The sequence below is a fragment of the Myotis myotis genome, unplaced genomic scaffold, assembly GCF_014108235.1.
Source record: "Myotis myotis isolate mMyoMyo1 unplaced genomic scaffold, mMyoMyo1.p scaffold_m19_p_9, whole genome shotgun sequence".
NCBI lineage: Eukaryota > Metazoa > Chordata > Mammalia > Chiroptera > Vespertilionidae > Myotis > Myotis myotis.
In genome coordinates this window covers 91,751,945-91,775,146 of record NW_023416401.1, presented here as the reverse complement: position 1 = coordinate 91,775,146, position 23,202 = coordinate 91,751,945, and the positions used below count along the sequence as shown (strand labels likewise).

Genomic DNA, 23,202 nt, shown 5'->3' with positions numbered 1-23,202 from the left:
GTTTTTCAAACGAGTGGCTTTATTTATGACAACAGGCTTAGTGCAATACAAAGTCACTGTCAATAAATACTGTTGGTCAGAGACAGTTAACAGTTTTACACAAAAGAAGCAGGTAGGTCAGATGAGACCTTGGTGTGGAGGGTACCGTATGTGAAATCCTTTATTTTTGGTTACACTGGTCAGTCATGAATTTGAATTTATCATTTTATTGGGGTTATATCTTAGTGTACACAAATGCCATGTAAACAAGTTGCTGAATTTTCTCGTGGGCTTGAACACACTGCACTCCGTCCCTCCTGCTGGTACCACACGGGGCTTGTGTCCAAGGTCCGACGCTGCAGCCACATGGGCCGCTGTGCACCCACAGGAGAGGACGTCGCCGGCAGCTGGAGGACGCTCGTGGGAACCAGGAGTCCAGGCGCCCCCACAGGATGCAGGCCTCGCTGGGCGTCCCACCCGGGGTGTTGCTCTCTCCTTAGTAAAGGACGCTGCTGACCCCGTGTCCCTCCAGAGCCCACTGCTTCACTGGTGTCACGCTCACTTCCTAGGTTGTGTTTTAGGAGCTTCTAGGACCTGACTTTTCACCGCCGCCGCCCATCACAGCTCCTTGGCAAGCCGAGGTGTCGCAGATGCCGGGGGTCCCCTGAGCACCAACAGCACCAGGAAGGCCAGCGTCTCCGGGCAGCCCGGGCTCACCGTGGGCGCCATCTTGGCCGTCTTTGCCCACACCAGGCACACCTGGGGGTCCTTGAGACAGAGAAGGAAGATGAGTGTAGATCTGGAGTGAGAGCGAGCCGCAGCAGGCCTTCCCGTCCACCTGCAGCCTCCCCACACTCTATGTTACTGGCTTGTCTCCGAACCCTGGAAGCCCAGGGAGGAGAGCCCAGGCCCCGAGAACCGCAGGGCAGAGCCCCTGCGAGGGGCTGGGGCGGGTGGCGAGACAGGAGCAGTGTCTGGGTCTTGTCTGGAGTGTGGCAGCTCCGACTCCACCCTCAGGAGTGCATTGGTGTGGTGGGAGGAGTGCGTGGTGGGGACACATGGGGAGGGATGGACGGGGGGAGCCAACAAAGACTCTCCCACCGAGGGGGCCCCTGACTGGGGATGGTGGTGGAGGTGGGTCAGCAGAGGAGAAGCCAGCAGCCTGGGGTGTGGCCAGGAGAGGAGATGGAGCGGGGGGCGGGGTGGGGAGGCCCTGCACCCCTGTGGTGTGGACTCCCAGGATGTGAGTGCAGATGACGACCCCAAACAGTCCCCCAGAAGGCTGGGGTGGGGTGTGGTGGGGCTGGCCTTTGCTGAGGACAGCTCTTATATTTGACATTAAAATTTAAACATTCAGGGGAAAGTTTTTAATTCAGGGTACTTGTGGGTCCATTAAGAGAAAATTCTGTTAGAATTTAAGTGGAATGGATACTAGGTGGCTTTACTCAAACACTTTAACCGAGTCTGCTTAACTAAAGGGGAGCCAGGAGTCCCTGTACTGGCCAACCGTTCACGTATTGAAGTGGTTGTCAGATGGTCGCGAACCTCGCCTCAAAATCTTTGCCCGAGAAAGCAACTCCTTCATCAGACCTGAGACACTGCCACCCAGTGCTGCCCACACAGTGAGAGAATTGGGAAAAGGTGCCAAGACACAGAAGTGGTTAAAGACACTGGCCCTGTACCTTGGAGCCCCTGGTCTCCGTCGGGCCCGTCCAGACCCACGCCGGCCGCGCCTTTGTCTCCGCGGTCCCCCTGGCTTCCTATCAGAGGGATTTGACAGAAACAGGTGTTGAGACGGCGGAAGGCTTCGGGGTGGCGTTGCCAGCCACCTGGCGCCCATGGCCAGCTCTTTAGTCCACACAGCACGCTAAGGCTCCGACACGGGAGCCGGCTGAGTGACCGCCCACATCCCAGTGGCCGTTTCTGACGGTGTTGGTTTTGTTCCGTACTTATGCCTGTCACACGACTGACATTCCGTTGTAACCCTATTTTCAACATGGCCCACAAGTTGTGCACAGGTGTTTCAAATGTCCCTCTAATCGTGGGATCCTGGCCACCGCCTCCCATGAGCTCTGGTCTTTGCAACACCGAGGTCTACAGGAGGCCTGCTTGTCGGCCTGCGCTCTGTGTGCAGCTACATTCCTGGTAAGCGGGACCTGCACTGATGCAGTGACCCTTGCAGACAGCATGGGAGAGGAGCCTTCGCCTGGGAGAGGAGACCAACCCCAGCTCCCTCCATGGGTGTCAGGGAGCCTTCCAATCCGTCACCTCTGCATTAGTGAGCAGTATGGGCCAGGTGAGGAGTGTGCGGCCAGGTGAGGAGTGTGCGGCCAGGTGAGCTGTGCGCGGCCAGGTGAGGAGTGTGCGGTCAGGTGAGGAGTGCGCGGCCAGGTGAGGAGTGTGCGGCCAGGTGAGCTGTGCGCGGCCAGGTGAGGAGTGCGCGGCCAGGTGAGCTGTGCGCGGCCAGGTGAGGAGTGCGCGGCCAGGTGAGCTGTGCACGGCCAGGTGAGGAGTGTGAGGCCAGGTGAGGAGTGTGCGGCCAGGTGAGGAGTGTGCGGCCAGGTGAGGAGTGTGCGGCCAGGTGAGCTGTGCGCGGCCAGGTGAGCTGTGCGCGGCCAGGTGAGGAGTGTGCGGCCAGGTGAGGAGTGTGAGGCCAGGTGAGGAGTGTGAGGCCAGGTGAGGAGTGCGCGGCCAGGTGAGGAGTGTGAGGCCAGGTGAGCTGTGCGCGGCCAGGTGAGGAGTGTGCGGCCAGGTGAGCTGTGCGCGGCCAGGTGAGGAGTGTGCGGCCAGGTGAGGAGTGTGAGGCCAGGTGAGGAGTGTGCGGCCAGGTGAGGAGTGTGCGGCCAGGTGAGGAGTGCGCGGCCAGGTGAGGAGTGTGCGGCCAGGTGAGGAGTGTGCGGCCAGGTGAGCTGTGCGCGGCCAGGTGAGCTGTGCGCGGCCAGGTGAGGAGTGTGAGGCCAGGTGAGGAGTGTGCGGCCATCACACACAGGCCACCAGGACCGCTGGCAGGAATGGCCTCCCCACGGGGCAGGCGGGGTCCTGCCGTGCCCCTGACCTATGTGTCTGGAGGATGGGGAGCTCAGTACTGACTGGTTTTGCCTGAGGCTCTGCACTGCACATTCCCAGATTAATGTCACAGCCACCCTCAGGCACCATCCCGTGCCCCCCTGAGGAGTGAGGCCACGCCTCCCCGGGACAAAGCCCATCCTCGCAGGAAGGGGCTGTGTGATGACCGTCACGGTTAGACTGCCACACTGGTTTTCTGAGAGGATCCGTAAAGGTGATTAATTCATTTTGAATCTTATTTTCAGAAGTCGTGAGGTCTTTGGATCCCTGTGTGAAGAAAGCCTGTCTGCTCTGGGTGCCGGACAGCCATCCAGGCACCAGCCTGGCTCCAACACCACGGAGGGCGGGAAGTAACTCGGGGCCGAGGCCGCTCTGGGGCGAGAAGGCGCACCTGACATGCTCACCCTCTGGCGCTGGGACTGCTCCATCTCTAAGCTGGCTTTCAGAAACACAACTATTTGGTCCATAAATTGGAATCGTGAGCCCGACTGGCCGCAGGCTGCCCGTGCTGGCAGACGCCGCGTTCTAACACGAGCTCCGTGTTAAAGGCCATTTGGAGAAGGTCCGTGGCCAGCAGCTGCCACGCTGGTGTTGCAGGTCCCCAGGCTGCATTTCTGTCTGGGCACAGCCCGCCCTGCGGCGTCCACGTGGCAGGGCCACTCCATGGGTCCTGGTGGCCATGCCAGGATTTACCTCCTTTCTAAATTACGTTCCCTCGTTCTTTATAGTCCATAGGAGGTTTTTGAATTTTAAAATGTTTGCCTTTTGCAGCAGCAGTGTTGTATTTTCATGAAGGTGCATTCTATTCAGTATCAAGAGGCCCTGATGATTCGTCTCCCACGTCGTAGTAACCCCTACTCCCCAAACGTTATTCTGATTAGAGAAAACATCATATTTAAAAATGTACCTGCGGATGAATAAGGAATTTACTGTGCTTTTCCAGCAAAAGCTCAGCTTTTCAGAGTGTTGTGCGGCCGTGTGGACAGAGGAGGGCAGCGTGACGGGACCCGAAGCCAGTCAAGGCCCGAACGTCTACTGGCTCATGCCTGGGTGCCCTCGGGTCCCTGCATCCCCTCCCTCCCCCCACGGAGGAGACAGCTTGTGGAGGGCAGGTCTGGCTTCCATGTGGGGCTGTTGTGGGGCTGCCTGGACTCACCTCTGGGTCCGGGGTCGCCCAGCTCTCCAGTGGGACCACGATATCCAGGGGGCCCCCGACCACCAGGGTGACCAATGGAGCCTGGAGGCCCCGGGGGCCCCGGGGGGCCTGCAGGGCCGGGCCGACCGATGGGTCCTGGTGCTAATGGCTTCCGCAGGTGAGCAGCTAACTGTGCGATTTGCTCTTTGGAAACAGAGACGCAGCGGTTAGTCAGGAGGAGGGGCCCAGTGCGTCCTGCAAAGCGACGGCTGCTCTGCCTCTCAGGGGCGCTTTCTCAAGCGACTGGCAATGGCTCAGCGCTGGGCTTGTGACGAATGCGGTCAGGCCGCCTCTGCGTGCTGAGGCAAGCGCAGGCTGGAGAGGAGACCCTCGCTTTCTCAGAGCTGCTTAAAGAGCTGTGCATCGGAGTGGCCAGCTGGCCTGGCCCGCCAGAGCCCACAGGCACAGCAGTGTGCTCCTTGTGTTTCTTCAGTGGACACGGGGAACATGCCCGTGTGCCAGGCATGGTGTGACCCCGCCATGGGCCCCCGAGGACCCCGGGTCAGCGCGGGGCGGGGGCGGGATGTGGAGCTGCAGCCCAGGCGGGAGGCGAGCACTCACCGCTGACCATGCCCCCGCACAGCTCCCGGATGCGCTGCTCACTGGCTTCTTTCCCCTGAAATGCACCCAAAGTTTGTCAGCGCAAGGGGGGTGGGTGCTGGCACCTCGCTGAGGCCCCCGCTACCACACTCGGAGAGGAAGGCCACGTACCGGGACGCCGGGCTTCCCGGTGATGCCAGGCACACCTTGCACGCCCTGGAGGCCCACGGGCCCAGGGGGACCCGGGACACCCTCTACGCCGCTGGTGCCGTTGGGACCCTGGATGCCTTTTGGGCCCAGCTCCCCCCGACTGCCGGGCTGGGAAGAGACAACAGGACCCGCTGGGTGGGGGCAGCCACCTGCAGCTGCCACGTGGCTTCCGAGGAGCGAGGTTGGCGACGACCGGCCGCAGGGCCGGACGCTCCTCTGCTTTGCTGTCAGACCGCCGGCTACTCACCTCGCCTTTGGGTCCGACGGGGCCGCTGGCTCCCTGCAGGAGAGGGAAGGGAGCATTTTAATGATCCACATGCTGTTACCTGGGTGGGAAGCAGTTGCCAAGGAACTGACCCAGCACATGACTCTTCGAGGATGAAATACAAAGTCAGATCAGCCACGAAACCACCGTGACTCTGACGTGTGTCCCGCCCTCTATTCTGGGCTCCGCTCCTTTAACCCTCACCTGAGTGTCTCTCAGTCTTTATTGATTTGAGAGAGAGGAAGGGAGAGGGAGAGAAACATTGATCGGTTAGCTCCCGTACGCACCCGACCAGGGATCACTGCAGCCTAGGCATGTGCCTGACCAGGAATTTAACCCAAGACCCTTCAGTGTGTGGGCCAGTGCTCTAACCACTGAGCACCCAGCCAGGGCTCTACGGATGCTTTTTAACTTAGTTTCCCTAGAGGTGTGCTAGTCGCTGCACAGGATTCCTCATGTGGCAGTCCAGGGGCTGGCTCATTTGTTCCCACTCCGTTGTTATTGTCACACACGTGCCCAGGGCTCTGTGCCTCAATTCCCCTGTCTGGCTACGTCCCCTGGAAGCCGCCTGCCTGGGTGTAAAGGGGACATAGTTCCAACCAGATACCCGAGCGGCCGTCTGGGTGACAGCCCGTTGAGGCCAAAAGGGAGACCAGGAGCGAGGCTTTCAGCTCACACAGCCGAGCACAGCGAGAGGGTTCCCCGGCTCGAAGGCACTGCCCGCCAGTCAGATGAACGGGCGGTGCGTTCCAGTGCCCGTGTGGCAAGGCTGTCTGGGAATTCACACCATGAACAGCACACAAGGGAGACTACTTGGCTGCAGAAGTGAAAGGTCTGCACTGGGCGTGAGGCTCGGCCGGAGACACGGATGCTGCCTGAGCCGCGTGGGTCTGACAGAGGCAGGTGACTAGGAGCCCTGCCACACGGGGCAGCACGGCCCTTCCCACCCCGAGACTGCCCCCGGAGCTGACGAGTCCACGGAGACCTGACCAGCTCTATCTCCGCAGAAGCCCAGTTTTCTTCCATGAAAACTCAACTCCAGTGGCCACAGATGGAGCCTTTGCAGGCGGTGTCACTGCAGGACAGGCCTGTGGCCCCTCTCCCCCGAGGACAGCGCAGGGACGCAGTGGCCGCCGCGCTGACCCGCTGACCCGCTGACGCGCTCGGCATTGTCCACGCTTGCTGGGCCACGGCTGGTCCCGAGCTGGCCAGCCTGTCCCTAGTGTAACAGTGAAGTCCATGTGACACACTCACCAGTTCGCCTTTGTCCCCGGGAAGACCATCAGAGCCAGCGATGCCCTGAAACGACACCCAAGTTAAAGGGTGTTCATGCCCGAGGGGGCTCCCAAAGCTCGGGGGATGGGGGGTGGGTGGGTGGGCTGACACCCGCTGTTGGCGTGAGAGGCTTTTCTTCCCAGGAGAGACTCCTTGGGCTCAGATTGTTCTAGGTCCCCGGCCAATAGAAGAAGGGCCAGTTGCTGCCGGAGGTGGGAAGCAGAGGCAGGAGTGCAGGCCCATCTACCCCCGAGGTTCCAGGGAGAAAATGCTGCCTGGAAAAGCAGGGGGAACCTAGACCTGCCCCCGCCACTTCCCAGGGTGCAGCTACTGTGGACCTGGGAGCCAGCCCAGGTCTGGCTCTGGGGCTGGGTGCCCAGAGCTGTCTCTCAACTGGGAGGGAGCAAGGAGCAAGTGAGGGCCAAGGGCAGAGACGGAGGAAGGAGATGAAAGGGAGCCACTGCCGGGAGCTCAGAGTGGGACAGGCAGCTCACCTCATCTCCCTTGGGGCCTGTGGCTCCTCCCGGGCCCTGCAGAGAAGGCTCGGAGTTAGAGGAATTAGGGAAGCGAAGGTGTGTGCTCTCTCCCTGACGCTCCGTCCCAAAGCTAGGCTCGTGTGTGACCCCTCGGTGCGAGGCCTCAGGATCTTCCCACGCGACCGACCGCCTGTCTCCTAGGGGCTCCGCAGCATGGCTCCACTGCTTCCCAGGCGGCTCTAATTCGGTCTGTTTCTAACCCTTCACACACTCAGTCCTGGGCTGATCTCACGTGGGATTGCCGAGTCAGAGGCTCAAGAGCCCCCAGGCGGAGGCTGGGCCCTGTCTGGGAACTGTGAGGTGGCCCCCACAACATCCACATGCAAATGGTCCATTTGCTCAATAGCAGCCTGAGAACCAAACTGCAGGAAGTCTGAGACTGCCCCTGGGCAACTGGACCACAGGGAGGGCCGCTGCAGAAGTTCTTGAGGCTCAGCCTCCCCCTCAGAGTCCCGGTGCTGAGGGGCATCCTGCCCCCGGAGCTTCCCCCTGGACGCTAATGAAGGGCTGTTGTCTCCACCACAGGCCAGTGGTTTCATGTGTCCCAAGCATGTCGGGTGGTGGCTCCCGGCCTCCCAGGGCGCAGCGATGTCTGGAGGCAGGGGTGTCCTTCGCAGGGCCTGGGGTACATGCTGAGGAGCCCCGGTGGAGCGGGGCGGAGGGCCGAGGAAGATGCTCAGGGCTCCCACAGACCTGGTGTGGCCTGGCCGGGCTAGGCCACAGCCTCCTCCCAGAGGTCCTTCAGGCACCTGGTCATCTGGTCCCAGCCGGCCTGGGACCCTCTGTGCCCCACTGTCATGGACAGGAGGGACCCCCAAGCGAACCTACTGGTGTCACAGGCCACTCAGGGAGTCTAGGAGCTGGCCACAGTGCAGCCCAGTGGTGGAGAGTCATGGCCCTCATGCTTATTTCAGAGCCAGGTGACCCTGTGCCCAGGATGCTCAGCACCCCTGTGAGGACAGCCACTTACCCGGTCGCCCACGCTGCCGCGGAGGCCCTGGGGGCCTGGCAGGCCAGGGTCCCCCAGGCTACCCTTCCAGCCCTACAGACAAAGACCAGCTGGTCAGCACCCACAGGGAGCCCAGCAGGGGCCCTCCCTGCCCAGCTGGCCCACCTGGGCTCACTGGGCACACACCCTGGCCCCAAACCTTACCCACCTGGAAGCCTCGGATGCCAGGGGCCCCGGGAGGGCCTTGCGGGCCCAGAGCTCCCTGAAATCAGAAGGAAGGTGAGTCCAGCTCTGCCTCCCCAGGGGGTAGGCAGACACAGGCACTGGGCCCAGTCGTAAGGGACAGAGGTGGGGGGTGTCCTACGGGTAGTTGGGGGAGTCCCAGAGGGTAGGACTCGACACCAGGGGACCTCATGCAGCAGCCAGACTTGGTGCCAGGACTCGACGCCCAGGGCCTCCGGGTGCGGTGGCTGTGTGGTCATTGTCTCCATCCATGGCGGGGACACGGCCTGGGGAGCTGCCACAGCACCTCCCAGGGCCGAGGCGGGGTCGGCCTTTGTCCCCTCAGCACAGACGCCTCAAGAGCAGGACAGTTCTGGCCTGGCCCTCACCATCTCCTGAGTCTCCTGTGCTCAGCCCACACCACCCCGGCCCGCACAGACAGGTCACACGGCCCCAGCCCACACAGACAGGTCACACGGCCCCAGCCCGCACAGACAGGTCACACGGCCCCGGCCCGCACAGACAGGTCACACGGCCCCGGCCCGCACAGACAGGTCACACGGCCCCGGCCCGCACAGACAGGTCACACGGCCCCGGCCCGCACAGACAGGTCACACGGCCCCGGCCCGCACAGACCGGTCACACGCCCGGCCCGCACAGACAGGTCCTCGGCCCACCCTCCCATGCGCATCCCCACTCACCGCTGAGCCCCTGTGGCCAGCCTCCCCGCGCTCCCCCGCCGCACCAGCATCTCCCTGGCAGGGGGAGAGGGGAGAGGGGGCGGTCAGCGGGGCCTGTGCTCTTAGGGGGGGGGGGGGTGGCTGTGGCTACTCACCGGGATGCCGGGCTCTCCTAAGGGACCAGCCTCGCCCAGTTCTCCGGCTCGGCCCTGCACAAAGGGGGGCTCCATCTGGGACCCTGGGCTGGGGTCCCCTCCCCCTCCCCTCCCCCTCCCCCTCCCCTCCCCCTCCCCCTTCCCCTCCCCCGCCAGAGGAAGAAGCCACCTACCAGTTCTCCCTTCTCACCCTTGGACCCTGCTCGTCCGGGGAGACCCTGCAGGACAGAGGCCAGGAGTCAGAGCTGCCGAATCCACAGGGGAGCGCATGACCGGAAGCAGGGAACCCCAACGGCTGAGGAGCTTCTTTTTGCAGAGACCCCTGCACAAGCCCCAGCCAGGGACCCCGGGAGACGCCCTGTGTGGGAGCATCCACTGCAGCCCGGGCCCGTGGGAGCCCCACGCACTCACCGGCAGCCCGCTGGGACCTTTCTCTCCTGGGGCACCATTGCGCCCAGCCTCTCCCTGTGGGAGATCCAGGGGTGATGGGGTGCTGAAGCCCAGGAGGCTGAACTCCCCGCAGACCCCCTCCACCCTTCCAGGCCACTGGCCAAGCACCCACCTTCTCGCCATCCTGTCCTGGCACGCCATCCCTGCCGTCCTTGCCTGGCATGCCCTGGGGATAGGCAATGGCATGAGGCCTGACAGGCAGCATATCCCTCACTCCACACCCCTCCCCGGTCCCATCGCCCTCCAGGCCACCTGCTTGGGCAGTCCCCCCCCTCCCCCCCGACTGTGCCTCCTGAGCCAGAGGACCCTGAGCTGGTCTCATGGCTCAGTGGCCACAGTTCAGTAACCTGTGCTGCCCTGAGACCACCCAGGCGAGGTGCACAGGCAGGAAGGGGGCGAGGGCAGGGAAAGGTGGTGAGGATGCACTCTGATGCTCACTGAGCGCCTGTGGAACCATGTGCACCCTCCGCCTCTGTCCAGACTCCTCACAGTCCCTAGCAGAGTCCTGTTTTTCAGATGGGGGAACTGAGGCTGGGGCCAGGCCTGTCTGATCCCACACTCTTGACTCATTTGGAACTGAGAACACAGCCAAGTCTGGGGAAGGCAGGGGACGGCAGTGTGCCTCTTGCCCACCGCCTTCAGCCGCCTCCCCACTCAGGTGTCTGAGCTCCAGGAGGGTGGGGAGGAGCCCAGAGGGTCTGGGCTGAGTGTGGCACGTAGCGGGGGCAGGGGGCACGGGCCCGAGCGTGGGTGTCCTGCTTCTGTGTTTGCTGGTCCTACCCACCTCCAGCTCACGTGCCCCCAGATTACAGAGCTCAGCCAGCAGCCCTGCCTCCCCTGCGACCTTGGCAGGGCCAGGTGAGCACAGGATGTCCGGCTCGTGAAGTGAGCACCGGGGGCCTGTTCAACCAGGATACGTTTGCAGAGGCTGACAGCAGAGTGCTGAGCCCCGTGAGGGCCACATGCCCCCGACGCGGGGGACACGGTGCAGACGACAAGAACGCGGGGCAGACAGTCCCTCCGTGTAGGGACAGGCCGCAGGGACGCGGGGACTCACCGGCTCTCCCACAGGCCCAGCCCCTCCAGGGACTCCTTTGGGACCAGGTCTGCCCTGAAAGACACGCAAGCCATGACCGTTGGCACTGAGGCACGTCCCTCCCATATTGTCACAGTCGCTCCCCGGGGACCTGGGCGGTGGCCCTGGATGCCAGGTGTTGTGCTTGGGTCAGGGAGCAGCTGCGTTGGCCAGTCCCAGTGCAGGGCCCTCGGCACGGACACCGCCATGTTGGTGGCCAGCTCAGTCCAGGAAAGAACTGGCGAGTGTCCGCAGGCAGTGCCAGTTGGGGAGGTCATCCCATGGCCGGGTCCCCTCTCGGCTTCCTCTTTGCTGGCTGAACACCGGAGGCGCGGGCTCTGTGTGACTTCATCTCGCAGCTGTGCAGCTGGCCCAAGGCCAAGCACTAGTGCCCAGGCCTCTCGGGGGATGTGTGTCCGTGGCCAGAATTTGCACCCAGGAGCCGGGTCCTATGGCCCCAGCCCGCTGCTTCGGGGGCAGGGGGACTTGTCAGGGGACCGTAGCTTCAAGGAGCTGCTGGGCAAACGGGGTGGAGGCTCCCAGGCAGGCCAGGCCCCCACCTGCCCAGCGGCCACCCGCCCCCCCGCAGGAAAGGGCCGTCCCTGTGTCCCTTGGCATGTGACATCGTGTGTCCTCCCCCTCCCCCCAGGCCAGGTTCTTTTGAGGAAGGACCCAGAGGAGCAAGCTTCTCTCACTTACGAGGTCGCCCTTGGGCCCGCGGAACCCTTCTGGGCCCCTCTCGCCTCTGTCACCCTGAAATGACAAGGACAGAGTTCACAACTCAAGCAAGTGGGAGAGTTAGACTGAGGGGTGACTGGCAGGATCAGCCTGCAAGTGGTCAGAGGTGGCAGGACCGAGGCTGCTGAGGGCCACAGAGGCCAGAAGAATGCCCACCACACCTCACTCCGTCCAGAGAGAGAAGGTGCAAATCTTCCATCAAGGACAGACCCACGACTCTGATAAAGTCTCTCCCCAGGTGTGCCCACTGGTTATGGCCAGGTGTGCCCACTGGTACCTGCCCAGGTGCACCCACTGGTTATGGCCAGGTGTGCCCACAGATACCTTCCCAGGTGTACCCACAGGTGCACCCACTGGTTATGGCCAGGTGTGTCCACTGGTACCTGCCCAGGTGCACCCACTGGTTATGCCCAGGTGTGCCCACAGATACCTTCCCAGGTGTACCCACAGGTGCACCCACTGGTTATGGCCAGGTGTGCCCACTGGTACCTGCCCAGGTGTACCCACAGGTGTGCCCACTGGTTATGGCCAGGTGTACCCACTGGTTATCCCCAGGTGTACCCAGAGGTACCTGCCCAGGTGTACCCACAGGTGTGCCCACTGGTTATGCCCAGGTGTACCCACAGGTACCTTCCCAGGTGTACCCACATGTGTGCCCACTGGTTATGCCCAAGTGTGCCCACAGGTGTGCCCACTGGTTATGCCCAGGTGTGCCCACAGGTGTGCCCATTGGTTATGCCCAGGTGTACCCACAGGTGTGCCCATTGGTTATGGCCAGGTGTGCCCACAGGTACCTGCCCAGGTGTACCCACAGGTGTGCCCACAGGTACCTGCCCAGGTGTACCCACAGGTGTGCCCACTGGTTATGCCGAGGTGTGCCCACACAGCAGAATGGCTCAGCCCTGGGAATGTACAGTGAAGCCCAGTGGGGCTGGGGAGGCGTCTGAGTGAGGAACAGAGAAGGGAACAGGGAGCTTGGGTCTGCATGGGCCCCCCACCCCCAGGACTCACACATACCGCTTTCCCGGGGGCTCCTGGGATCCCGGGGGGTCCTCGAAACCCGATGGGACCCTGTAGAGAAGAGGGGGCATCTGGGCCTCACTTCTGAGCCTGGCCAGCAACCAAGAGAGGACCCTGCTCCATGTGGAAGGCCCTGCCTCGAGCACCCCCCCGAGCACCCCCAGCAGACCCCTCCTTAGTTAGCCACCTAGTGGTCCCCAAGCCCCCTTCCACGCTTGCCAAGGCCTCCCTCTTGTCCCATCCTCCTGGACCTGGGCTCTGGAGACGACCGAGTGAGGGCTCAGAGGCAGCCTCGCCAAGTCACACAGCCATCTGTGGCCACTGGGGAGGTCTGGAGGTGGCCCCCCAACCGCCTGTGCTGACGGCCTAGCCCAAAGCCCATCACGTGCGGGAGGGTGGGTGCTGGCGGGTGGGTGCTGGCAGACTTACCCGGTCCCCGGGGGGCCCGAGCGGCCCTGGCAGTCCTCGGAGCCCCCGAGGGCCCTGTGGGGAGAGAGCTGGAGATGCAGGGCCAGGCCAAAGCCCCCCAGGACTGCCCTGCCCCGGGAGCCACTGAGTGGCCCTGGTGGCTTCCCTAGAAGCCCTCAGCCTCAGCTCAGGCCCCGAAGGGTGGGGCCACACACCCTTAGGATCAGCACCCTGAGAGGAAGGGACCATCCCCCACAGCCTCGAGCTGTCCAAGGGGCTCCCATCCCACACCATCACCCTGTCCAGCCCCTCCCCGACTCACCTGCAGCCCCACTGTGCCAGGGATGCCGGGGGACCCAGGGGGGCCGGGGTCACCCTGCAGAGGAGGAGGAGAAAGTGATGGTGGTGGGGTCAGCCCCAAGCTCTCACAACCCCTTCCATGCCCGCCCGCTCCGCCCCTCATGCTGGCCCGCCTCCAGAGACAGACTCCCAGCCACTCCTGGCTGGGGCGGCCCCTCTGCTGCCCAAGTGGCAGTCTGGCCACTCCATGCTAGGGGGCACCTGGCCCAGCCCCAGCCTGTGGTGAGGAAAAGATGCCCCCATGGGCAGTGGCTGTAGGGACGGTGGCAGGGCTGCTGGGGCCACTTCGAGCTGAAGCCAGACTTCTCTGGCCAGCCGTGGGGCCTGCCCAGGCCTGCTGGGGACGTGTCCATAGAAGCTCCTCAGTCAGGCACGCCCTCGATGCCACCGCCGCCACGCACCCGCCACCACCACTCAAATGCCCTCCCCTCCAGCGGCCACCACCAGGGTACCTTTTCGCCATCTTTGCCGACTTCTCCTTGTTCCCCTTTGTAGCCAGTGGGTCCCTAAAAGCCAGTGGTGGGTGATGAGTCACAGCCTGACACCTCTTCCCCTACCCCCAATCCCCCCACCCTGGGCCAAGGCTCCACGGGGAGACAGCCCAGGTTGGGACAGGGCTGGTCACGAGGGTGCAGCTGGGCCAGGAAAGAGCTCTCTCAGCGAGCATGCTCGCTGATTGGGGGGGTAGAGCAAGGCCCCCAGGCAGGGTGGGAAGCCAGCCCCCCTTTCTAGACTCCCACCTCCCCCATCTCAGCCCATACAGGTGCTGGGCTGCCCTTTCAGGGCGTGGAGGTGGGCTAAGGTCTGAGTCACCCTGTGGCCACACCACTCACCTTGAACCCTGGCATTCCTGGGGGGCCGGGGGGCCCTGGCGGGCAGATGGCCGGGCACTGTCGGAAAAGAGTGGTCAGACCCCCCCACCCCCCGAGACACAGGGACCCCGGGAACTCCGAGCCAGACCCCAAGACAGCTCAGCACCAGGGCCCGGAGGCAGGTCATCCTAATACGAAGGGGTCCCCGGGCCGCACGGCCTCATTCCGGGCTGCCCAGGCTCTGTAGGAGCCAGACCTTCGCCACTAGGCCCCTGGCCTCCTCACAGCCGGCTCCAATTTCTCAGCCTCGGTGCAGGCGCCACAGGTTCAAGGCAGCTATTCAGTGAGTGTCTGCGGCCTCACAAAGGCGCCTTCATGCGAGCCCCACTCCCTGCAGTGAGTGTCAGGCGGTTCCTGCACAAACGCTTCAGGAAGGACGTGTCCCTCAGGCACAGACTGGATGCTCCATGTTGGGGAGGCTGTGGGGTGGGGGCCTAAGGATTCTAGATCATTCCACGGCTGATCTGGCACGGAACCGAGGCCATCGACCACAGTGTCTGGCGGACTCATCAGGGACAGCCATTGCTCTCACTCTGGAAGAGGCCCCTCCTTCTGGGGCGCGGGTGGGGCGGGAAGAGACGGCAGACAGCCCCAGAGGGTGACCAGCTGCCGGCCCTCCCGCGGGCGGAGCACAGGTCTGGCCGCCCGCCACCGCTTCCCCTTTGACACAAGTGACAAAGCTCAAAGGCCAAGATAACAGTGAACAGTCCGGAACCTTCTGCGATGGCACATTGGATTCTCACTGTTGCATGTGGCTCCTGCAGAGCTGGACTGGGACAGGGGGGAGGTGGGAGGGGGTGGGGGAGGTGGGAGGGGTGGGCAAGGCTATGCCCAGACCCCATCTCTGCCTTCCTTCTGGGAGGGAACAGGCTGATTCCCCAGATGGATGTCTGAGGCAGGGGATCAGGCCAGACCCCCTCCCACCAAGACAGGCACCCCAGCCCCTTCGCGAGCAATGCCCACCTGAAGGTCAGTAGCGCCTTCGGGGAGGACCCCTGGGTGACCCTGGAACGAGATGGCTGACTGTGACACTGCCCACCCACCTTCCCCCCTCCCCATCCTCACCACTCAGGGACCACTGGGGGCCTTGGGCCCTCATCCCTCCTGTGGTCAGAGCCGAGTGCTACTGGCCCATCTGCAGGGCATGTGACCAGGACAGAAGCCCTGACCATCCCCACCCTCTGCTCGGCCCTGGTCATGAGGGTGCAGCCTCGAGGGGAGGGGTGTGGTACAGATCTTGGATGAGGGCCAGGGGAGGGGTGCTTGGGGACAGAGGACCAAGCCCACCATGCAGTCACCCAGAGCCCCTGCCCAGTACTCACAGGGGGTCCAGGAGGTCCCGGAGGGCCAGGCAGGCCTGGGAGTCCAGAGGGTCCCTGGGGGGTGTTATGACTTAGGTGCACAGGCCCATCCCCCACCGAGGTGAGGGGACCAGCTACTTCCAGAGAGAAGCCTCTCCGGATTGTGTCTTTGGGGGGCTGCTCCCAGCTCTGCCTACCACCCCCCGGCCAGTCCTAGGGTCTGTGTCCTGAGGTCGGGCCTGTCCCAGTCCCTGGATGTCAGCCACAGCTTCCATCACGAAAGGGAAGGGGGTAGGGGGTGGGGGCAGAAAGGGAAGGGTGGAGGGTGGGAAGCCCCTGGTGGTTGAATTCGGGGGTCTTGGCAAGCAGAGCTCCTGCTCCCAGCAGTGGGGAAGGTCGGAGCAGCCACTCACCGGGGGGCCCCGGAGGCCAAGTCCACCTGGGAGCCCGCTGATCCCTGCCTCTCCCTGGAGGTAAAGAAGTGAGGGGTGGGAGTCTGCACCCAAGGGCTTTGGGGAGCTGGGGAGTCACAGCCCACTCCCAGACCCCCATGCAGGGCCGGTCTGCCCTCTCGGAAGGGACTGAGACTCCAGGGGCGCATGTCTCTGTCCCCCACAGAAGCCCCCCCCCAGCCCTGGTTGGGGACCTGACAGCCAGGTTGGCTGTGGGTGTGGTGGGCGTGCCTGGCTCGGGGCCACGAGGGTTGTACTCACAGGAGGTCCGGGGAGGCCTTTGCCCTGCAAAGCCAAGCATGGGGTCAGAGCTTGCCCACCACCCCACTCTTGCCCTGAGCCGGCCGGGTGGGTGTGGGGAAGAGCAGCTCAGGGGGTCTGGGTGCAGGAGAGCCTCCCACACCCCCTGGGAGAGAGAACCCAGCCTGAGGGTCAGCAGAGGAGAGGGCCTGGGACCTCACCCTGGTCGGACCCTGCAGCCCCTCAGACCCCCACCAGGAGATGAGATGTACTCACCCCAAGTCCCGGCGGCCCCGGGGGTCCCAGGCTTCCCTGAGAAGGAAACGATGTCAGGGATGGGATGGGCCCAGTCACCCCTCCTCTGCAAACCTGTTTCTCTCCCTCCCAGATCCATCCTACAGCTCCTCAGAGGAGGGGCCTCATTTTACAGAGACAGGGCCCTGGGAGGGGCACCCTCTGCTGCCCCAGTGGCCTGGGACTGGTCCCAGCCCCTGGTGGTTGGATTCGGAGGTCACGGGACCCTCCACCTTGGCCTGCGGAGGAGCCCGAACCTCGGGCAGCCGGGGTGCCCGCCTGGCCCGCCAGTCCTGTCACCCAGCCCCCCGAAGACACGGTCCTTGTACTGAGGCCACTCCCCTCCGGTCCTGCCCACTCAAGGCTCCCTGCAAAGACCCTGGAGTTCACCTACCCCCGTCCACCCGGCACCAAAGGACCCACTGGCCACAGCTGCCACTCTTGCCCTTGTCCCCACTCCTCCAGCCGAGTTCCCTCCGTCTCTCCCTGTGCCCCCTGCCCTCTGCACCCCAGTGCTGGGGGGACGGTCACTGCTCAGAGAGGGAGGGGACAGCGTGCGGAGCTGGAGAAAGCCTTCCTGCAGAGGCTGGTCGGTCAGGAAGTGGGCTTCAGGAATGATGGTCAGACTTAGGGCACAGCCTGGGTGACCCCGGGCCTCTTGAGTGTTCACCCGGGGAGCAGAAGGGCATGTGGGGTCCATCACCCCCAACTGTATCAGCCTCCCCAACACAGTCTGAATGCCAGGACAACTCTGCCCAGAGGTGGGTGTGGAATGGGGGGCCGTGCACTTGCCACCCTGTGTCCCCTGCTATCCCGCGGTCCTGCAGGGCCCCGGCCCCGAGCTCGCCCCTGGGCTGCCTGCAGCCGCCCCCCCCGTGTTGCTGGCACTCACCCGCTCTCCAGGGGCGCCCTTGGATCCAGGTGGTCCTTCCCTACCAGTCAGACCCTGGGGGGAGGCAGGGCTTGAGGGGTCACATGGAAGGAGGTGACCCCTCCCCTGTGCAGGGGAGAACCACCCATGGGCCCTTCCCTAACTAAACCGAGTCCAGAGCGGCCGAGAAGACCCCCGGGCCTGGCACCGTGCTGTGCTGGCCATCCACTGTCCACGGGGGCCCAGAACCTCTGGGGGACACGGAGGCAGCCAGTGGGAGCCCAGCGCCTGGAGCCGTTGCTGGAGTTGGCGAGCCCAGCAGTCCCATCCAGACCTCAGCCCCGTGGTCTTGGGGCCAGGCCTTGAGCCCCTGATGACCAACGGGCTGGGGCTCAAAGGGGCCTGGATAATGGGTGTTTGTTCCCAGATAAGCAGGAGCTGGTGGGACTTTCACCTCTACTGTGGGCGGGCTCTGTCCTCTGCTGGCCAAGGCCAGACTAAGCTCTGGGATAAAGGCCAGAGCAGGCCCAGCTAGACAGCAGCAATTAACCTTGACTCCTGGGCCTGGGGAGGAACTTGTCCAAGCCCAGAGGGGAGTGGGGGCTCAAGGGAGGGGAGAGGGGGCCTCGAGGGCAGGGAGGGCGCAGAGAAAGCGCAGGCACACTCACATCCACGCCAGGCAGCCCCGGCAGCCCGGCCTCTCCTGGTTTCCCTGGCCTCCCGGCAGCCCCCTTCGGTCCCTGTGGGGGAAGGACAGAGGTGTGAGGAAGGTCCAACGGGGAGCCTTGGCCTCACCAAGAAATTGTTTTCCAGTCCGGGCACCACCCACAAAAGAGGGGCCTCTCTCCAGGAGGCCCGGCCCTGCCCGTGTGCTGCAGACCCGACCCAGCGGGGTCACCTGCCAACCTTTCCCCGGCCCCAGGAGGGCAGCCCTCTCTACGGCCCCCTACTTGCTCACATCTGCAGGACATGCACCTGGACACGTCAGCCTCTCCGGCCAAGGGCTGACTGTGGGGCCTCAATCCCTGGGCCCACACGCCTCTGTGAGGACTCACTTGGGGACCTCTGGCCAGCTACCCCTCGAGGCTGCATTCCTCGCCTGTCCAGGCACTGGCCCAAAGAAAGCTTCAAAGCCCGCACCTCCCAGAGCCTCGCAGACTCCGACACACACCCTCCCTCCCACCCCTTCCTGGCTCAGCCCTGCTCCCTAACCCAGGGCCCAGTGTGGTGGGAAGGGGTGTCAATGACCCCTCTGTTTTAGCCAGGACACTCACCGGGGGCCCAGGCAGACCCGGAGGACCAGCTTCTCCCTGCAGAGGGGGAGACACCCTGATGTGACCAAGGGTTTCCTGAAGACCCCGCCCCAGGGAGCAGAGCTGGGCCCCAGGGCCCTGCCCCAGAAGACAAGTCGGGAGCCCCTCACCCCCTCGTCCACACCTAGGGCACCTCCCCGCTAGGGCCAGGTGCTGAGGCAGGCACTGGGGAGAGGGGCTAGGACAGGCTGGGCTCAGCCCTGACGTGGCCTACACTGCTTTTGGGGATCACTTTGAGGGCTCAGGGTCATGACCCCCAGAACCAAGGGGAAGGCTCCAAGAAGCCCTAGCTCCTCCACTGCCAGAGAAGCTTCAGGAAGCGCTGTGGGCGCTGAGAGGCCTGCTGCCCGCACCTGTCCAGAGGGGCAGCCCCAGACCCGTGAGGCCCCAGAAGGCAGCCCGGGCCTCCCTGCCATGACCTCCAGGCCTGCGACCCTTTGACAGAGGCTCCAGGCAGGCTTGAGCGGACGCATCCTCAGGAGGAAGGATCAGCTTGGCCCGGGAGCCCTGGGGGGCCAAGGGCCCGGCCAGGCGGGAGAGGCATGGGGTCCAGGTTGAGGGGGAGGCTCAGGGCCACCGACGGCCAGGCAGGGCCTTGGGGACTCAGAGGGGATAATATGGGTGAGGAGATGCCTTGGAGGCCCTACCTTTCATGGAGGTGGCTGGATGGAGGGGCTTTCACCCCAGACGGCCCCTGGGCGCAGGCTGCGGGATTTCAGCCGCCCCCCCATATTGCTGGCCTGGGGCACCTACCAGGGGTGCAGTGCAGGCCAAGTCCCTCCAAGGCTGGCTTCAGCCCCCAGCAGCCCCAACAAGACCCACAAAGAGGGTCAGGCCCTGCACTTCCACACCCAACCCCCAGAATACAGGAGCACAGACCCCCGGGCACACACTTCAGTGCCCACATTTCCAGTCAAAGATCACCATGCAGCCCCCCCGCCCCCCCACGCCGCCCCATGCAGGCCCCGTGTGGTGTGTCCCAAGTAGGAACAAGGATCGTCTTTGTTTCACATCCCATATGGGTGCTGGCTCATCACCCCGACATCACCCGACCTGCGAAGTAGGACGTAGTTTTCTCTCCATCAGGCCGAGGGGTTTGTAAAGGTTGGAGCCAGAGCTGGAGCCCCACAGAACCCTCCTGGGCCTTCCCACGCCCCAAACTCACATCAACGCCATCTTTGCCCGGCTTTCCAGGTGGCCCTTGGGGACCAGGAGGACCTCGAGGTCCCACTTTCTGAAATGGAACAATGTCATTAGGCACCTGGGACTTTTCACCCCTCCCCCTCGAGGTGGGTCCCCTGGTTGGCTCTTGGGTCAAGTCCGATGGAGTGTCCCTTCTTCCCAGGGTCGAGCAGCACTGGGGCCTGGCACAGGGGCCCATGACCCTGTCTGGCTTCAGCGATGCCCCCCGCCCCCTGCCACTGTCTACTGCCTCATCTGTGCAGCCAGGAAGGGCTGTGCCCACCGCAGGGAGCCTGGGAACAAAGGCCACATTGTGGTCTCTGGCGGTGGCGGCACCCTGGCCTGGGAGGACCAGGCAGCCTCCTGGGCTCACGCGGAGGAGGCCTGGTGTCTGTGGGCTCAGCCTGGTGGTCGCGATAGGCCTGTGCCAGTCTCCCCGTCCCAGGCTCACTCGCTGGCTGGCCCAGGCGGCTGGGGTGGGGGCGGCCCCCAGGCTGCACGGCTGGATGTCTGACATCAGAGCCCTGGACCCCCACCCCAGTCCGCGGGGGCGAGCCCAGCTCTCCTGCGCCCCGTGCTCACCTGCGGCTCGGTCCTGGCCAGGAGCTGCCCGAGCAGGAGCAGGGCCAGCGTGGGGGCTCTGGCCATGGCTGCGTGCACTCTGAGTGGCGCTGGAGGCGCGGCCAGGCTGGGGCTCGGGGCTCTGGGCGCGGGGTTTGGAGGGCGGGGCCGGCGGCGGGCAGGTCTCCAGTTCCCGCCCCTCTGGCTGCACACAAACCCCCCATTCAGCGGGGCCCACCAAGCTGGGCAGGGGCTGCCGCCGCCACCGGGCCTCCCGGTCCAGGCTGTGGGAGGAAGGCAGGGGCCGGGGTGGGGGGAAGCAGCCAGTGGCATTTTTTGGGTCAGCCTCTGAGTTAAAATTACCCCGGCTGCTGAGTGAGACACACACACCTTTTAGCAAAAGAGAAAGACGCTCTTTTCTCCCTGCTCCTCCCCGGGGTGTGGGAGCCCACACGGAAGGGCTCCTGTGGGGAAGGCGCACCTTTAGTCTGAGAAATGGGGTCCGGAAGCTGCCTGCCCTTCCCCAGGCCCTGAGTGGGCCCCAGGCTGCCCTAGGCCCAGGAAGGCGCCCCGGAGAAGGTGAGTGCCCGTGTCAGGGTTCAGACCAGCTCCCACAGCCCCGATTCTTGACATGGGCCCCGCCATGGGCAAAAGTCTAGGGCAGTGATGGCGAACCTATGACACGCGTGTCAGAGGTGACACGCGAACTCATTTTTTTGGTTGATTTTTCTTTGTTAAACGGCATTTAAATATATAAAATAAATATCAAAAATATGTCTTTGTTTTACTCTGGTTGCAAATATCAAAACATTTCTATATGTGACACGGCACCAGAGTTAAATTAGGGTTTTTCAAAATGCTGACACGCCGGGCTCAAAAGGTTCGCCATCACTGGGCTAGGGCCACGCCTGCCAGGTTGGGGATACCTCCTACTTCAGGGCCTTACCCCAAACTTTATACTGAGTGGTCCATCCACATGAGCCATGGCTGGCAAAGGCCTGGCTGTCCCCTGGCACCCCTCACCCCACGGGACAGCAAAGTGGTGGCTCTGGCCGAATGGAAGGAGGACCACCAGGGTCCTGAGGCCGGGCAAGTGGTGATGAATAGGGACTCTAAGGCTGCGTCAGGTGCTCCGTTTCCCACAAGCCCCTGGCAGCTCAGGGCTCCCTGGATTTGGGCAAACTGATCACTCACTCTGGGAGGGGAAGGGGCAGCACCTAGGGCCAGGTGGCCTCCATGGCCACCCTAGGGGCCTCTCCAACATCCAGGTCACCTACAGGCCCACCCCAAGATATCTGCATATTTAGGGGTCATGGCACATCGTGTCAGCTTCATTTCCACATGTGGGAACGCAGGACTTATATATATATATATATATTTTAAATATATTTTATTGATTTTTCACAGAGAGGAAGGGAGAGAGATAGAGAGTTAGAAACATCGATGAGAGAGAAACATCAATCAGCTGCCTCCTGCACACCGCCTACTGGGGATGTGCCCGCAACCAAGGTACATGCCCTTGAACAGAATCGAACCTGGGACCTTTCAGTCCGCAGGCTGACGCTCTATCCACAGAGCCAAACCGGTTAGGGCAGGACTTATATTTTTTAAAATGTGTTTTTATTGATTTCAGAGAGGAAGGGAGAGGGAGCGAGAGATAGAAACATCAATGAGAGAGAGAATCATTGATCGGCTGCATCCTGCATGCCCACACTAGGGATCGATCCGAAACCTGGGCTTGTGCCCTGACTGGGAATTGAACTATGACCTCCTGGTTCATAGGTCGAAGCTCAACAACTGAGCCACACCAGCCAGGTGGGAACTCAGGACTTTTGAGACGATGTGAATTCAAATGAGAGGCGACGGATGAACCAGGAAAGGGAGCCTCAGGGAAGCACCTGGCTTCACTGTTGGTCAGACTGCAGCTGCCCATTCAGGCTGGGCCGCACCCTCACCTGGGAGGACAGGTGTGAGTTACGTCAGGAAGAACCGGAGAGGCTGGGCTCCTGCCTCCAGCAGAGCTGGAGCCATCCTGGGCCTCACAGACAGCAGCGGGCTGGGGAAGCCCTCCACCGCCACCCCAAGCCCAGGGTCTGGGGAGCAAGATTGGTTCCCCCCAGCTCCCGCCTCAGTCCCTCCCAGCTGCCCCCCAGCTCCCGCCTCAGTCCCTCCCAGCTGCCCCCCAGCTCCCGCCTCAGTCCCTCCCAGTTGTCCCCCAATTCCCAAGGAAGCCCAGCTGGCCTCCAGCTCCTTCAGGAGCCACCTGGCATCTGGCATCCTGCTCCACTGCCCGCAACAAGCCCAGCCCCTGCTCCTAGCAGACCCTTCCATCCTGCCGCTGGGAAACGCCTCTGCTCCCCAGAGCTGCCCCTGCCGCCAAGCCCTAAGAGCTGCAGTGGCCTGGGACTGGGGGATAGGGGCCAGAGCTTGGGGGTCAGTGTACTGGAGCTGCCTGGCTGTCCCCAGTTCCCCACTGTGGGCACAGACCCCACCGCCAGGGTGACTCGAGTAGAGTTTCCTTCTGGCATCAAGCTTCTCCAACTGAACTTGAACCCCACAGGCTCTCACCTGGGACCCCGACCACTGGGGTCCCTGACTCAGTGTTTGACGTCCCACAACACATCAGCGCTCAGTCCCTCTGTGGTGCAAACAGGGGCTAAGGACATGCCCCTCCCCCATGAGGGCGCTGGGGAGTTAAGGCAGGGTCTCCCTCCAAAACGACTTCCAATTTGTCTGTCACATCGAGTCCCCTCTCCCCTGCCCTTCCCGGGACTAGAGCTAGTGGCCAATGCTCTTCATGGGAAGCAGACGGGTCACACTCAGCAGCTCCCTCCTCCTCAGGAGAGCAGTGAGCTCATCACTTCTTCTGTGCAAAGGCCCTCTGCCCAGGCCCCTGGCCCAGGGGGATGGAGCCAGGCTGGGCGCCCACCCTGTCCTGGGGGCAGGGCTGAGACCGGAGGGATGCACTGTGCCCAGGCCGGGTGGGAGGAGCC

General features: G+C 63.4%; 1 protein-coding gene across 1 annotated transcript; it reads right to left on the bottom strand.

Annotated features, from left to right (window-relative positions):
- Nucleotides 1-4: 4 nt before the first annotated feature.
- COL9A3 (collagen type IX alpha 3 chain) lies at nucleotides 5-20,417 on the bottom strand. The gene is made up of 32 exons (XM_036323547.1): nucleotides 20,231-20,417; nucleotides 19,632-19,700; nucleotides 18,428-18,463; nucleotides 17,822-17,893; nucleotides 17,175-17,228; nucleotides 16,265-16,300; nucleotides 16,010-16,033; nucleotides 15,710-15,763; nucleotides 15,318-15,371; nucleotides 14,959-15,000; nucleotides 13,957-14,013; nucleotides 13,576-13,629; nucleotides 13,086-13,139; nucleotides 12,785-12,838; nucleotides 12,353-12,406; nucleotides 11,297-11,350; nucleotides 10,580-10,633; nucleotides 9,635-9,688; nucleotides 9,484-9,537; nucleotides 9,246-9,290; nucleotides 9,073-9,126; nucleotides 8,939-8,992; nucleotides 8,224-8,277; nucleotides 8,037-8,108; nucleotides 7,025-7,060; nucleotides 6,510-6,554; nucleotides 5,238-5,270; nucleotides 4,952-5,098; nucleotides 4,802-4,856; nucleotides 4,202-4,384; nucleotides 1,662-1,739; nucleotides 5-747 (listed from the first exon to the last, which is right to left on the bottom strand). The coding sequence occupies exons 1-32, from the start codon at nucleotides 20,294-20,296 to the stop codon at nucleotides 557-559; spliced, it is 2,043 nt and encodes a 680-aa protein (XP_036179440.1). The 5' UTR covers nucleotides 20,297-20,417; the 3' UTR covers nucleotides 5-556.
- Between the last annotated feature and the right edge of the window lie 2,785 nt (nucleotides 20,418-23,202).

Excerpts from the sequence above, each read along its gene's own strand:
- COL9A3 (XM_036323547.1), bottom strand. The coding sequence starts at position 20,296 with ATGGCCAGAGCCCCCACGCTGGCCCTGCTCCTGCTCGGGCAGCTCCTG. Across the intron at positions 12,407-12,784 it reads TCGGGCCCCCCGGGGACCGG|GGTCCCATCGGGTTTCGAGG; the intron begins GTAAGTCTGCCA and ends TCTTCTCTACAG. Across the intron at positions 5,271-6,509 it reads CCGGGGACAAAGGCGAACTG|GGAGCCAGCGGCCCCGTCGG; the intron begins GTGAGTGTGTCA and ends CCTCTCCTGCAG.